Raw genomic sequence first — 18,473 nt, forward strand, 5'->3', positions numbered from 1 at the left:
GATCATCTTGTGTAGTGAAACATCCGTCACAAGAAACGTTCCAAGAAATCGCATCTTTACAATTAAACTTGAGACGCATCCAATACATGAATAATGTAATTGTTTTATAAATTGTAAAATAAACCATAAATTCATCGAAAACGCAGGATAATTCTACATTCTCTTCTTTCACTTAATTCCTTCCCTAGCATTTACATTTGACCAGCGCGGGCGGAAAATTATTATAAAACTATCCAATCATTGGCAGTTTGAGCCAATAAAATCTACATCATTTTCGGACAGCTATGTAAAGTCGGTTAGTACATAAATAAAAATTATTCAAATTAATTACATTTTTTTTTATACAAAACATTAATAGTATTTGTAGAAAGTAGATAAATGTATAATTAATAAATATAAGTTTCTCGATTATTAAATAAAAAATCACAATAAATTAACATTGTTTGCAAGATAAATTGTAAAATCTTGTCCGTGGTATTCTATTCGAATCCAAAGTTTTTAAAGACGTTTTATAGTTTATCAATAAATTTTCTTTAACTATAAATCATTTGTATATACAATCTATAGGCTGCTCTTATCTTATACGCTTGAACTAACTTTGGAACATTTGCTGATTAAATTTATATGTACCTAAGCTTTGCCAATGTTATTTCTTTTATTGCTTGTCATATTTTGAAGATAATTTTTAATAAATAATATATTTTTTATTTAATTTTATCTATTACTATTTTATTATTAGAACAATTGCTGAATATTATTTCGATTACATTTTTATCTTTTAAGTAAATAAATATTTACACACACGCGCACAACATATTTTTCATTAAATTGGATTATTATTTATTTTATCTTATTATATTATTATATTATTATTATTATATTATTATTTTTTTTATATATATATTTTATATATATTATATATATTATTTTATATTATATTATCATTATTATATTAATTTATATTTATCATTTAGTTATTTTTTCAGTTCTTTTTATAATTTTTATTTTATATTAATATTCTACGGCGAGATAAATTATATAATTCAAAAGTTTGTACTAAACAAATAATATTAAGTAATTTTCTACATTAACATATATGGCATAATTATTTCATTTATGTATTATAATTCTGCCTAGTTACGCCATTAATTATTAATTGGTATTATCCCTCTAAGAATACCCACTAAAAAAAAGAAAAACAAAAAAACTGAACAACTTACCGGATCTCTTTATTTAAAATACACAATATCCTTTTAAAGATTCTTTTGAATAAATAACTGTATTATCTATTTTTCATGTATGCGCAGTTCGTATTCTCAAAACCACGATCCGATAATGTGATAAAAATAATAAAAACGATCCTCTGAGCTATTTAAAATTTTAATGATTTATATGACTCATACATTTATACATTGAATTTGATTTTATTGATTTTGAAATAATTTAAAATCTAATCGTTTAAAGTATCAATTTAGTTTAAATACTTTCCTATACGTCCCTAATACGGGCTTTAAGTACATAATGAATTAGAAATAAATCATGTATCAATGCAATCGATCATTTATCTTAAATTTATTTATTTAATTTATGCACTATTTTCACATTATTTTTCCAATATATTTGTTCTATTTTAGAATATTTTTTAATAAATTAGTATATTTACTAATATATACTGCTAAATAAGTTTAAATTATTAATTAATATTATAGTATGTTATGTATAATATCGTATAATATCTATACTAATTACTAATATTATTTCTATAAATTTATTATAAACATATTTTCTTAAAATATCGTAAAGTAAAATTATTTATTGAATTTCATTGAGATCTCGTTATTTTGAAAGGAAGTTCTGCGAATTTCAATCTAAATACTCATTTTGTTATATAAATGCAGTTCAATTATATTGCCATTAATTTACCAATCGAAATTTCTTTGCTCTCTAATACAATGTGGGTGCAGAATATTTTCTAGATTTACTTTTTATTTTTGTATGCAAAGGATATGAATGGGTTGGTTGGAGAAATGACACACCGAATATGTTGGGACGACCCGTGGAAATAACTTTTGAGTTCGATTACGCCAGAAACTTTACGGCAATGCATCTTCATACCAACAATTTCTTTACTAAAGATGTCCAGGTAAATATATAGTCATCACATTACGTGGCTTATATAAAAATTTACTAATGCACCTATTATATCAAGATAAATATTTAAATTTTGTAACAACACATGACAGATGTTTTGACTTATAGCCATAAGTATTTTTTACGAGCATTAAATATTAAATTAACTTAAAGCCTTAATACTCTTAAAAATTTATATTTTTCAGTTGATTAACTATATATCTTCTTCTGCTCATAATGCACAATGATAATTTTGAAATAAAAATAAATTTCTTGCTTATTAATAAAACTGCAAAATAAACGTTTATTCTGCGACATTGTTTAAGATATCTATAAAAAGATTATTTATTTGCCCTTGCGATTCATAATAACACAATCGACTGATAATATAAGCTTGAGTTAGGGCGTAAAAGCTTCATCGGTTGAATTAATGCGCAGGTATTTAGCCACGCCAAAGTGTATTTTAGCGGTGGCAACAATCTGTTCAATGGCGAACCCGTGCAATTCTCTTACATGCCGGATCTCGTGCTCGAGCAGGCCCGTGACGTCACAATCAAGCTTCACTCACGAGCCGGTCGCTGCGTCAAGCTGCAGCTTTACTTTGCTGCACGATGGATTATGCTCAGCGAGGTTGTTTTCGAGTCCGGTGAGTTTTTATCATTATTACTATCGGATCACTCGAGCATAGCTACTGAACGCAATTGGAGCAGGTAAAGCATATGCAGGGCAGCACGATGATATTTTAATTTAGATATCAAGGCCACCTTTTTAATATTACACAGGCTATTTATTTGGTTAATGAATAGTTTTTATTTTACTTAATAATAATCATTACATAATGTTAAGCTTTAATATATATTGTCATTTATATTCGTTTATTAGAGCCTGATATTAATATATCTTTAAATATTGTTTATTACTATTCCCCAATGAATTCCCTAATCACTTAATTGTAAAGCAACTAGTATTGTAATCTGATATTAAAATTTGGAGTGAAAGTTTCATTAAGAAAAATTATATAAGATCCAATGGAATTAACCATTGTGCTAACGGCTCCTTTCATATTATTCAAAATAAAAAAGTTGATATTTTCGCAATTATGTTTTCTTTTTTAAAAATAGCTATGATAGTCCTTAATGAATGAGAAGGAGAGTAGTTACGTGTTCTCATTAACTACAATAAATACGAAAAATTCTTTTCAAATGGAACAAATTCCAAACGATTATTTATGCTTGTTCAATGTATCGAGTTACAAATGAATAGTATATTATTATTTTTGCATTTATTATTTTATTTATATTCGCGAAATAAATAGTTTTTGCATAGCTGCCATTGTGAATCCTAGTTTAGACAAAAAAAAAAAAAAATTACATCACCATTGAAATATTCATTTATATTTTTTTACAACCTGTATGTTGTTTATTGATTATTTATTCTACTTATCTTTTTAATCTATATGACAGCTGAAATACTCTACTAATGCAAATATATATAAATATAAATGTGACTTGAGATACAGTTAAAAATTTATTAATATATATATATATATATATATATATAAAATTTATTTTAAAATTTAAGTATAAAATCTCAGTAAAATTTCAAAATAAGTAGTTCTATAATCGTCTATATAATGTCTATAATTTAAATAACATTATAGGGTATTTTGAAATAAAATCCATACAATGAAATTCAATGCATATTAAAGTGTTTCCATTGTATGTGTGCTTTCGTAACATAAAGATATCGAGAATAATATGTTAAATTAGTATTAATATAGATTAAGCAATAAAAAAAAAATTTGAAGCTACAATACTACCAATCGTTGACATAAGATAAAGTTGGAAAATTGTTTAATTCGATTATAATTTTTTTAAATCTTTCAAATTCAGTTTCGTTCTTCGAATTTCATCTTTCATATAAAGATAAAGTTAATAACGTAGAACGTACAACGAAGAGGGGAAGAGCTTTACGCCGACATAAACATAAAATACTACCTTTTGTATAGTAGTATGTAAGAATTGGAGATTTTAAAGAGAAAGCAAGTAGAAAACTCGTAGCTATTGCCTCTTCCTCTAGAAGTATTATATATGTACGGATGGTAAAAACACAGCAGTTCGCCATTCATCATTCACGAGTATCAGTCAGTCAGTCATATCGGAAAGCGTACAGTGAAAAGGAGCTGAGAATGGGAGGGAGTCGTTATTATAAATGTTGGATCATTCCGTGGAGGTTATTGAATCCGAAATCACGCATGGATTGGGATGCTCCGAGGTGAGCCATATAAAGGGTGATAAATAATTTCTGGAAATGAAACGTCATTATGTGGATAAAGCGTGAAGCTTTATGTTCCCTATACAGATCATACAATTCCAATCGGAGCAGATTTTACTAATACCGAGGTAATGTGGGTAGTACGCTCATTAATATCATTGATCTTGAGCTGGTCTCTTCCTAATATTAGAATATTTTTACTTTATATGACGTATGTCTGTTACATTATACGATTGTTTAATATATTATTAAAAATTATTGTTGCGAATATTGCCGAAATAATGCATATGTTGGAATAATGGAAAGAGGCGTGCATAAAGTAAATAAGATTTGGCAATTTTAGAATGTAGTGTAGGTCAGACGAGACACGTAGTTCTGGTATTCAATTTATACTAAATAGAGTGCATATTAACTATTTTAAATGCCAAGAATATGCTTTTATAAAGAAAAAAATTTGTAACACTAGGAGTGCCAGAGAAAGATTAATTTGATAAAACAAAAGAAAACTTACATCTTTTGATTAATTTCTTTTAAAAAATATAAATTTCAATACCTTTTATGAAGCATATTTGTAAAGCAAATTCGATGTAAATCAATATTAGTTTATATTTGTAAACCAAATCGGTGCAATATAATCTCTTCAATGTACAAAAAGTACTATATATCTACTAGAAATTTGCATTTGCCTCAATATCTTTAAATCATGGGCAAACGCATAATAGACAAATACTTATATAACATATAATGGAAATATTATATGAGCAACAATAAAGATAAATTTCAGTTTTATGTAAAAGCCTTAATTAAATAAAGATTAATTGAGATTTAAGAAAGCATTTAGAAAAATAAAAGTACAGTTTTATAATACAGACTGACTGCTGATCCCACTACTCAGTTTCTTCATAAATAACTAAAACAAATGTAGAATGTAGTACTTTTCTAATCGAGAAAGATTCGTTGTTATTGTGGCTTCGGATTTTCCAGTAAAAGTAAATTTATTCACTACCAACACAACAGCAACAAGATCTTCCGTATCAAGATACAGTCCGTACAAAAATCTTAACATTATAGACTATGAAACCTGATTATCGTTATTCTACTATTAAAAAATATAAGGAATTTACAAAATATGACCTATATTAAATTTTTCTATTGTTAATAAAAAAAAAAAAAAAAATAGTATACCCAAGTCATTTATTAGTAATATTTATTTACCTTAGTATATGAAAATATATTATTCGTAATTAACGTTGTTCGATTTTATAATTGATTTTATAAAAAGAATCTTAAAATTATCAAAACAATTATAAATTTATAATTTTGATAATTTCGTGTAAATAATAATTAATTTCATAGTTCTTGTAATTAGTTTTTTTAGAAATGCAATTTTATAAGTAGTTTAAAATTAATATTAAAACTCAAAATTGAACTAATAACTGTGGATATAATTATATATTTCACATGTATGTATTTAGTAATAAATGAAAAAAAATACAATCGTTTTTATTTGTATTAATGTGTATAATTTCGATTATCTTATTTATAAAAATCTGAAAGCGTAAAAGAATTTCTTGCTCGGGTACACGCATTTTCCCTTTTGTTTGAGAAAAAATATTTAAGCATATTGCAAAAAAATTTCATTTTCTTTATTCTTGCATTTTATGAACAAATAGAGTGAATTCGTAAAATTGTATCTCTTACAAATATTTTAATTTAAAACGCAGTTTTAAATGCAAAGGGAAATAGATATCACATCGTTATGAATTACTTTGATGTTGTAATCATTAATTTGTACATTGTGAAAAGAATATCTTGCACACGGAATACGTTTGATTTTATGGATATATTTATGAATCGTGTTACCGTTATTTTATATCACATCTTCAATTAAAAATTTATCATATAAATTATAAACAGATTTTTTTTTAAATAATAAACAAATTTCTTATCCATTTAAGGTATTCCAGATCTATATATTTTATAATAATAATAATAATTGAATATATTTTATATTTTGGCATTACAGTATTTATTTTAAATTCCTAGCAATAAAGAAGAGAACATTGTAATTGATGCTGTTTATAAAGGTTTATTATTATCGTTGGCGTTACAATTCTCAATTTCTTATGAAAAAATTCTTAAATTTAAGATTTTCAATCATTTTATAATGTTTTATAACAATAATACCTATCCAATAGTATTTACAGCAAAGTAGATTAAACCAGTGACTGATGATTATTTTATTCATATTAATTGTGAAATATATTATCATATTTGTACATACTTAAGCATTATAATTTATTAAACCTTCAATACAGTAATCGTATGTAATTTATTACTCTTATATCATTTCATATATGTGTAAGATTTATGAAAGGATGATCTCGCATGAATTATCATTTCGTACCTTGAAAATATTTTCCATCGATCGAAAGAATAAGAGGGAATTATTTTATAATATTGAGTTGATCTTGATCTGCAACTTACACATTAAATTTCTATATTTTCGTTATTTTTTATCGCACATAATACACTAATTACTCGCAATAAACTATTATTCATAGGGCAAAAAATATATTTCAAAAATAAATGAATATAACTAGATTTTTCGGCGACGCTTAACTATACCAATTGACTTAGCTGCACTACTATAGACGATAATATGTTTATTTATAGTTATATCCGAGTGGAATAATAGTACCCAGGAGGAGGAAGTCAAAACAAAAAACGCAACAGTACCGACGACGGCAGCTCCTTTTCAGAATAATGAGGGTCCTCTTCAAAGAGACGAAGTGAAGGCTACCTTTAACAAAGACGAAAGAAACGAGAGTGCATGTAAGTTCATTTCTTGCAAAAGCTTCTTTCTAACCACAAAGAGATATGAGAATATCAATCTTATTATAGGCATTTTATTTTTTGTAATATTATTATGTCTATTGTAACTATACGCGAAGGGAAATTCTTCATGGCTGTACTATAGGGTTATTTGCTCCTATTTGGAGATATTATTATCTAAATTGAGTGTTTTTAGCATCGCTCAATCAATATGCGAACCGTTAAATCAATATTACTTTTTAATTCATCTTTAAACAAATAAATTTATCTCTATATCAAAATACGATATTACTGAATATGAAGGAAATGATTTTTTTTTTTTAGATAAATTGAATATGCTCTTTGAACATTATCTATTATCTTTTATATAATTTTAAGAAAATTAATTTATTGTATCCTTGAATAAAACACTTGATGTACAGTAAGAAGCAAGTGGCGCGAAACGTCGTAAATTACTCGATTATGAGATAAAGGCGCTCTAAATTTTACTTAAACGTAAGTATAATTAAATTATATAGATTACTGTGAACGAAGCATGTAATTAGACCTGGAAAGAAAGAAAAACAGGCTAAATTTTTAAGGCAGCACCAAAAAATTTAAAACTTTTACTTACCGTACGATAAAGGCAATAAGATGATATTAGAGTTGGAATTAGAAGAAATAAACCGTAAAACATTCCATTAAAGTCTATTGTATGAAAATTTAACTGTGCGAATATTAATATTTATTGATAGAATGGTATAATAATTATTTATCAAATTCAATCCATTCGGGTATTCAATGGAGTAATATTAATATGTACTAGTTTAACTAATGTTAAACATGCGATAAAATTATTGAGGTAATTTTTAAATGTTACGTTTCAACAATAATGTTTCATATTTTATTCTAATAAAATAACCTCTGAAAATAATTCAGACATAATATTTCTGAAGGAATATATAATGCTAATGTACCGATCGATTAAACAATTTGTAAACACACGCGCGCGCACAAAGTTCAATATTGACGTTATAACTATTTATACATTCTAGGCGAATGATATATAAGTTTTTAATTATAAACTCTGTAATAATAATTATAAGAGGCTTTCCATTTAAGCGTATAATAATGCTTTTAAAAATATCATATAGGAATGACGAAGAAAAAAAGTGCACTACATCCGAGTTACAATTGAATGGGATAGATATTAGATATTAAGGGTTTGAGGTAATTCATTTAGTAAAACATGTATCGATGCTCTCTTTCACCAGCTCTGTCTTATTTTGCCGTCATATTGCCTCCAGGCGCTTTTTGGGAAAGGATCTTGCAAGACGTGCACTCGTATTTTTTCTATGCCTCGCGGCGCGGAAATGCGCGTCAAAGAAAGCGTATTTACTTTCGCTGAAATCGGCGTGGGAACGTATATAGGGATTGGCCATACATATAACGTCAAGAATTCAGACTTTTTCATACAGACACGCGAGCTTTCGATGGAGCCATTAACGTAATAAAAACGTGCTGAAAGGAGAGTGCAAAAGCCCTTGGCGAAGGATTCGCGAGGATGAGAAAGAAGGTGAGCGGTGTTTCGAAAAAACTGCAATATTTTGTCGAATCATCCGTTAATTTTAGGAGAGATAGAAACTGACGGTCAAATCTGTTGAGCTTCAATTCATCACTTATTGGCTGTTTATGTAAATCATGAGAAAAGAACTTTAGTTTTGTAGGATGAATAATATTTTTTAATGTTATGTTACTTTGAGCATTGATTATCGAAATCGGCTCTTCTTATTGGCAACTACGAAAAATTTGTAACTAAACGTCAAATAAAGTAATTAAAATTTTTCCCGATTTCAAAATTATTTCATTAACTCAGTCATACATATTAACATAATATTTAGAATTCAATTTAACATTATTTATGATACAATAATTAATATTACTTACCATATTTATATAGATCATTATAATTCATAATTCTTTCATAATTATTATGATCAATATTAGTAGCTTTAACGTATTGTTTTTGTTTTGATTAAAATTATAATATTTAAGATAACTAATGTTATTCGCGATAATATTTCATCAAATTTTAATGTTTTAATCAGTTGCTTAGTTTACAGACAAATTATTATTCTAATTATTCCAAGCCAAATATGTCATGAAATACGAGTCATCTAATATTCTATTTTTTATTATTAAAATATCTAAGTATACTTATGATAATAATTATTATATAAATTTAATCATTATAATAATATAATATATAATATTCTACTAATGGTAATATCGGTATGCTAGGGTTACTTTGTATGCATGCGTGTATAGGCGTGTTCGTGTGGGTTTTTAACTGTCTTTATCAATGTCTAAAAAAGATGTCATTTGTTTCATTTGAACAAAAATATATTTCAATCATGGATTGACAATAAGGAGTGATAGCTTGTCGTTTTCCGTTACAAAAACATATTCTGACAATGAACTAAAATAATTTATTCTTATTGTATTGTAAATTACATTCATTAAACAAAATTTCATTGTTCTTCGTTAATGATTTGCAACGGTTGTGCATTAAATATAGCGATATAGAATATGTTTGATTAAGAATATTTAATTATATAATTTGAATAGAATTGACTTATTAATGCTATTATAAAGTCTAAAATCTGCGATGATAAATTGTTAATATTTTCGTGTACGTCTTGAATATTGATAAATTTGTTAACGTATGAAATTATTATGTATTCAGATATTATCTATAAACTTGTATAATAAAGATAACATTATTAGTGGATTCAACATTTAGGATATTTGTAATAAGTAGTCCACTCTATGTATAATATAACTCTTCACTAAGTAAATATACCATAGTGTTCGTATACCATATTTGAAAGAATTTCTAATTACAAATTGCATTGGAAAGCAAATATTATGCTACTTGTGGCATTGTTGTGTCGTGTATACTAATGAAGAATATTTAATAATATCGAATACGAATTCATCTCGTTATGAATACTACAGTAGTATTAAAAACCATGTTATTTCATGTATTGATTCTCATATTAATTTCTTAGCCCATTAAAAATAAATAAAATTGAATACAATAAAAATAGACCTTGGATTTTGTGATATAAATTAATCGTGATTTGTATAAAATATCGAAATTAAAATATTACTCTTTTTATAATTTATTATAAGTACAATGACGGGATAAGTTTTCAATTATTATCTCTGCAATGTTAAATGAGGCAGATTATCAGACAAATTAAAATAATAATGATGTTGCGTTTGTGATGATTTTCCACGAAAGAGAGTAAGTTAATGTACTATCTTGATCGCGTGACTCACGAATCTCGAAAATAGAGTATACAGGTAGAGGGAGAGATTTAGTGATAAGGAATAAATATTGCCTACCTAAGTGCCAAATTCAATTTGTTATGATTTAAATGATTAATTTTTTATTATTAACGATTTTATTATACTATTGATATGTTGTATTTACGTAATGTCATTTAATATTGTAATCGCATAATGTATACAGAAGTATCGAATCATGTTTATTAGTAAATGTGCTATTTTTTATACATAGGACATTGTAAATAACAATTATTAAATTATTGCTACAAGCATTTGAATTTTTAGTATAAATGAAAGCGCGTCAAGGATATTAATTTGATTATACGAAGAGAAGTTATGAAAATTAAGAGACAAGCGAATCAATTGAATTTCATCAAAGATACTACATAGTGAGTAGCGAGACCAGAAAATCTATAATAACTTGTTGATCTCACAGGAAAAAATTGTATAGCATATCTGAGAAAGTTAATGAGGACATTAGTTAAGTACCACCTACCTTGATTGTATTCCAATATTAAAGATTTGCGTAAATTTATTATTTTATTAGTTTTAAAAATTCCACTAAAACATGAGGATATACATTCTTATCAGTATATATACATATATTAATATTTTCTTACAGATAGGCCATAAAACGTATTCGTTATAAAAGTTTCTCTTTTGTAATCATTGCTGAATAATATTTTTACATTCCTTTACATATACGAAACTAAACAAAATTGTTCAAAAATTAACGATCACGATATTTTGTTTACAGATTTATTTATAAAAATATAAAAAGTACCCTGGATATTCATACTATAAAATGGATCGAATGTACTACATTTATATATTACATTTTCTTCAGTAGCTAGTTGAAATGATTTAATTGATATTAATAATTTTATTACCAATATTTTATAATATTAGTTTTATAGTTCCTTTATGAATTAAATAATGAAAATTAAAGTATATTACTACTTTTAGATATCTTTACACATAGTAAAACAAATATTAATTATAATATTAATTATCTAATAATTATTATATAACAAATGTTTTAATGAGAGTATGATTAAGTAATTTATATTTATATTTATATTAATTTATATGAATTGACGAACGAATCTTTACCTTTACAATGAGATGAATAATTAATAGAAATAGAATGTATAATAGAAGTTGTTGTCGATATGGATATTTACCGGAATAAGCAAAGACAATTTTCTAGTTAACGCAGACAATTAAGGTTGTTAGTTCTTAAATTGCGTATTTTTTATATATTTACGAATTTTCGTTGTTTTATTATAAGTTCTGAAGCAATTTGTTGTACCAATATAGACTTAACAAAGTTGCCTAGGAGTTTACTAAATCAAGAAAATTACGATTATTGTTCTGATTTTGTTATACGACTGATAATTGTCTATTCTTCTGCTCATTAATTTGCAATCTAGTAATTCAGTAATTTCTGTTAAAAAATATTTATAATTCAAAGCAAAATTAACATACCTTTTATTTTATTCGTTTTATTATTAATTTGTATACGTATTTTATATTATTATTAAAAATATACTATTAGTAAATAATATAACTATTTTTTATTTAAATATAGAACTTTAGTGGATTGAAAAAATAATGACTTACAATAATAATAATCAGTAATCAAAGGTTGTGTAATCTGTTTAAATGTTTAATAGATAATTTCATTACAAGTTGACTGTATATTTATCATCAGAAAACTTTCAAATATATAACTTAGTATACAAACTCTTATTTTATAAAACTATCGATTTTATAAATATTTTATAAAAAACATTATAATCTATTATGCTAAATATTTAACTATACTTATAAAGTTACTAAAATTATTAGATATTTTTATGTTACGTACCATAATAAAACTTTTTCCCCATATTCTCTCACACTCTCAATCTCTCATTCGTTGATTAAAATTTCTTTTTAAATATATATGTATATTTGTAAATAATATATATATATATTTCATATTGTATCATTTTTTAAAAATACTAATTAATTTATCAAACATGTAATTTCGTATTATGCTGAAACTTGCAAATTATTAAATTTCATTAGAATTAGTCTAGAACTCTTATACATTTGATTTGAATGTCATATAATTTTATTAGCAATTTTTTAACTGTTTTTAATAGTTTTACAAATTGTAAAAATTCTCGAGAGCTTTTACTTAATAAAGTAATTTTACTGCTCCTTCCAACAATAAAAATTAGTAAAGGTATAAATTTTTCTTCGTTACCTTGGAAAATCTATATTGATTAAAATTTCTAGACTAGAAAATTATTTTCGATTCTTATATTGTCTATTGTGTATATTAATACTATGATTTACGTTGCTTTTTCAAAAGAGATATTTGTTTTTGGAAGATTACAGTCTTGTTCAAGTTCACTCTTTGGAAACTAAAGCAATTAATACATACGTAATACTTTACTATATATATATATATATATATATATATCTAATAGTGCGAATGATATCAGCTAACTCATTTATTAAAATCAATAATTAAAAAATCATTTTCACTTTTAAATATAAGATAAAAAATATGAAATTTTAACGTATGATGTAACGTCTAAAATATTTTTTATTATTTAAATATTTAAATGATTTAATCTTTATTAGATGTTAGTTGACTTTCCATCTATTTCTTCTAATTCCTTTTCAATGTTTTTTATTTAAGCTTATTTTGCATGATGGGTTGCTTTCGTAATACGAATGAACAAAAATAATTGTAGAACCAGCTGGTTCAAAGCTGCCTAGAAAAAAATCGCTAATTAATTAATTTAGACTCGGTGGGTTGTATTTAAATTCTATATGAAAATATATATTTGTGCAAATTTGTATACATATGGAATTATTGAAGCAAAATCAACTTATAATTATAAACGATATTCCCTTTGTTTATATTATTCTCTTAGAAATAAATTAACGCATTCGTAAGATTATGTGTTTTTATTAATACTAATTTTTTACAAATATTCTTTTGGGTAAATATGAGAGTTAAATAATCGAAATCGAATATTTGAAATATCATGGCATGAATAATAAGAACAGTAATTTTAAATATTTAATTTTAAATACAATTGAAACTGTTTTATTTTTTCTTTTCGAAATATTTAATACGTATTATTTAAATAATCGTATTTCATTTTAAATATTATATAGTCAATTATGTCAGTTGTAAATTTCTTCTACACTTACTTTATATCTACAACTTTCCATTAATCTACACAATAACATTAATTATCAAATACTTATATAGGAGGGTACTAAATATATATATGGTGAAAACTTCAATTTCATATACAAATGTAATTGAGATATATTACCTTCATTCAATTCTATTTAAATTAATATTATTTAAATTAATTAATTAATATCATCGATGTACTATTTTACTGTGAATCTAAATGAAATATAAATACATTAATCTATGTTAATGTACCATTCTTGAAATAATAAATTACAAATTTGTTTGAGCAGTTGATTTGAGGGTTATGTACGCTCCCAATATTTTGTTTATAATATATTTCTATTTTTCAGAATGCATATTAAATTCTTATTTCTAGAAAAACATCTTATATATTTAAAATCCATATTGCTTTTTTCATCGATATGAGTTTGTATACTGCTATCTAAAAAATTAAGCTTCTGTATCGAATATTCTCTTGTGTCAAATTCGATCGTAAAAACTTTAGTTTTAAAACGAACGCAATTCTAATGTTATTTCGTAACCCTGTTTTCAGAAAACTATAATTATAAATAATTGTGTTCCGTAATTTAATCCAAACATTAAATCGTGAGTATCCATTTGAATGTAATAAATCCGATAATTGTGGCAACCTCTATGAAATATTTTAAGGCATTCGATTTTATTTTAACAGCGAGGCGAAACACTTTTGAGTATATTTTTATTATCCAACAATTTACTAGTGATAATGTAAATATTTATATATATTCCACCTAATCTAATAGTATTTTGTTCATAAAATAATCCTTTTAAATAAATAATACATCAAATATATTTATAATTAAAGTACGATTATGTTTTTTTCGAAATTGCATGTATGATATGAAATATTATAGTTTTTGCTTAATTTAATTTTACAAAATTCTTTATCTTATATCAAACATAAATTGAAATAAAAATTGTATTAATAATGATATAGATAGACACTTCCATTGTAAATATACTGAAATGAATTTTTAATTAAAATTATTTAAAATAATTAATTATAAACAAAAACAATAACTAAATATAAACCACAAAATGAAAGTAGTTAACTATTTTAAGTATTTAATAAAGTAGTTAATTATTGTATATTATAGAATATATCTCTTACGCATGTAAACATATTTAGATTATATAATATTTATCAAAGATCGTTTAAAAGTATTTACATTGAAAATAAAATAAAGTATTTGGCATAATATTTCTATTGTTTGTTCCTATAATTGGGAGAACAAAAATCCGTATATGCATTAGTATTATTTATAATTCTTATAATGGTGAAAGTTTGCTTTAATTTTAATAAATTATTAATAGCTACAATATGAAATATTTCAGAAAACCTTTATTCAGATAAATATTTATATATAATTATAAATTCATGATTAACTATATAAGAGACCATTTTCTTGAAAGATTAATCTGTTTTAATACAATAAAATTTTTTATTAAATCATGATTAAAAAGATTTTTTTAATTTTTTTTTCATATTTATGAATGAATATTATTTGGTATCTAAAATGTTATAATACATACCAATCATAATTTTCACCAATTTTAAAAATACGTGTATTAAATATTTCAATGAGTTTTTTTTTTTTAAAGAGTAGGAATAAATTTCAGTTCCAGATAAAAGTAAAGAGCCTGAATCAAGACAATTGATTGGATTAATAATAGGAATATTAACGACAGTTATCGTGATGTTATTGGCTGCCATAACTTTTATTTTCTACCGTAATCGACGTCTCAAAGCTGCTTTGGTACCTACAACATTTTACGATCATCAAGGTGATCTGAAGGTGAGCTAAATTTTTGAAAAATATAATTTTTATTAATAGCGATCGACATTAACATTGGTTTATACGTAATATTGAGTAACGCAGTAAATTTATAATCATTAAATTATTTTGGTACAACTAAAATGTATATTTAGTAAACTTGGCTATGTACTAATTAAAGTACGTTCGTCTTTTAACAGAATAAGATGAATCTATGCATAAATAAATAAATAAATTCAAGATAAAATGACGACTTTGAAGCTTTATACATAAATATAAAATCACAACAAATTAGTTAACGATTATTTTAAGTGTACATATCATGGTGATAAAGTAAAATACAACTCTATACAAATTACAGAAAACAAAAATTTTAACATGTATATAATCTAAAATTAATACTAATTCTATTATGAAGATAATCCATTATCTATTTATATGAACTTGGGTTATTAAAAGTACTTTATTTTATTGGATTACAGTTCCAATAAAAATTAAATAAAAAATTCTACTTTACGTAAATGCATCATCATTACTTTCTCGATCGATTCTAGAATTTATGTACGTATCAGTTTAGCTTTAAGGAGGAAAAGTTCTCGAGAGGACAAACCAAAACTTAAGGCACGAACTTTTATTATGTTCACGAGTATCTATTGACTTCTGTTGCTTTTTCACTCGTCTTTCACATCATTTAACTTGCACGACTCTTATTTCAATTTTATTCCCCATCACTCAAATTCTCTCGGTCTCGTTAGTCACCTTTATTCTGACTGTTTTGTATTTTTTTCCTTCCATCCTGCAATATTTATTAAATTTAATTTTATGTTTATTAATTAAATTTATTTTTAAGTATAGGAGAAAAGTGGATAGTGGGAATAATAAATGAATGAGTAGTAGACCATAGTAGACATTTATAAATAAACACTTAATAGATATATTATGATTTGATCAGAAAATTAAACATTTATATTTCATAATTTGAATTTCATTAAATAATTAAATGTGTAAAATTGAAAAATATGCTACTATAACAAGCTATAATAAATTTTTATTAACAAAGTACAGCACACATTTTTTTATTGTGTATTTAAAATTCTCGGTGAAAAAATTAATGGTTTTAGCTATAAATAGAATACAATATAAAACTAAGTCATCGAGTAATTAAGATTAAAGTATTAAGAGTAATAATAAAAGTATAGAACAATCTGTTACATATGAACAAATAATAAAGGCAAATATCTTTGTAGCATTCAAAAATCTATCATTTATGATTCTCGGCACCATTTATAGGTGGCATATATTGAACATAAATCACATTCTCTAAATTCATATACATATATGTGAATATTGTATATATTTTATATATATATATATATATATATATATATATAGGTTTAGAATATTAAATATTACAAAGTATGCTACTTTGTGAATTAAAATGAGCTTGAAAACGAACAAGATTCGACGGAGTGTATTAAAGAAATGAAAAAACTTTCCGATGAAACATCGACAAATGTTTATTATTTCACTCACTCACAAAATTAGATTAATAACCGACTAAAGTATGCTCGAGACAATGGACTTTTATCTTCTATTTCACTTTAACAAGACTCTTACTACTCTATGCTTCTCTACAATTTCCTTTCTTTTTCTCCTTTTTTTTTTTTACTAGTTTATTCTACACTTGCTTTATTCACTTAATATATGACTTTCTTGCCCCTTGAAAAATGCGTGCACTTGCGCACATAAATTTACGGTCGAACTGAAATTTAATTTCATGCACATCTGCATACACTTTTTAAAAATTATATGCTTTTAATATATTTGCACGTTTAAATAGTTTAATCCATTTTATTTCTTAATAAATCTTTTTAATCTTTGGATTTTAAATATACTGTTCGTCAATTTTTTAATATTTTCTTTTTTATGTCCTTATCCTTATTATCCTTGGCTAATATTAAATTTGTTTTTAAATTAAATTTTACATATTATAATTTAATACAAGACTTTACTTACAATTTTAAAAATACATGATTCAATAATAATAATCATATAAATATCATGTGTTAATATATCTGTTAGCTTTAATGAATTTAAATTAAAATATTACTTTATAAAGTAGAACATATTTTTTAGGCTATTTAATTTTAAATCTTAATGAAAAATTTAGAATTTCATTAAAAAACATTTTGAGAAAAAGTATCGTTACTTTTCAATGATAGATTATATTAAGTTCGCGCGCGCACACACAAACACACACGCCGACGGACGGATGGACGCACGCACGCACGCACGCACGCACGCACGCACGCACGCACACAAACACTTATATGTATTTATTTATCTATTTATTTAAATAACAGTAATATAATAATGCAATATTTTAATTTACACGTAATTATTTAGATGCTGCAAATAATAAACATAATCTTATTGAAAAACAATTGTATTTATTTAGTTGAATGTGAAACGTTTATCTACATGCATACCGGCATTTCTGCATATTCACGTATTTGCGTTAGTCTTTGTCTCATTTTCTTTAATTTCTAAAGCAATAACAGTTCTAGTCAGCGACAGTAATTAACACGGAGGAGCTCGAATACCGTGTAAGTGAAGGTAATGGCTGACGTGTATTGACACTCGTGGTATTCTCGTTACACGCTTGAGTAACAGCTAGAGTTTTCGCTTTCCGGAGGTATTTTCGCAAGTTTAGAAGAAACCGAGAAGTATGCAAAATTCGACGACAGAAAAAGCTTTCGCCAACTATCAATCGCTTTAGTTGCTTGTAAGAGAAATGATTTTCTTAAGCCACATGAAATATATTTACGGCTTGTTTATTTTTTTTCTCTATTTTTCTTTTTCTTGTTGCGTGTACAACA

The 18,473-nt window shown here is 24.9% G+C and overlaps 1 protein-coding gene across 1 annotated transcript in view; it reads left to right on the forward strand.

The window, feature by feature from the left end:
- Positions 1-18,473, forward strand: part of Ddr (discoidin domain-containing receptor 2) — a 126,225-nt gene that overhangs the window by 76,834 nt on the left and 30,918 nt on the right. The window contains exons 6-9 of the mRNA XM_011503040.1: positions 2,004-2,143; positions 2,569-2,776; positions 7,081-7,239; positions 15,440-15,615. Of these exons, the coding sequence (XP_011501342.1) occupies positions 2,004-2,143; positions 2,569-2,776; positions 7,081-7,239; positions 15,440-15,615 (683 nt within the window). The remainder of the gene's footprint in view (positions 1-2,003; positions 2,144-2,568; positions 2,777-7,080; positions 7,240-15,439; positions 15,616-18,473) is intronic.

The sequence above is a fragment of the Ceratosolen solmsi genome, unplaced genomic scaffold (assembly GCF_000503995.2).
Source record: "Ceratosolen solmsi marchali unplaced genomic scaffold, CerSol_1.0 scaffold61, whole genome shotgun sequence".
NCBI lineage: Eukaryota > Metazoa > Arthropoda > Insecta > Hymenoptera > Agaonidae > Ceratosolen > Ceratosolen solmsi.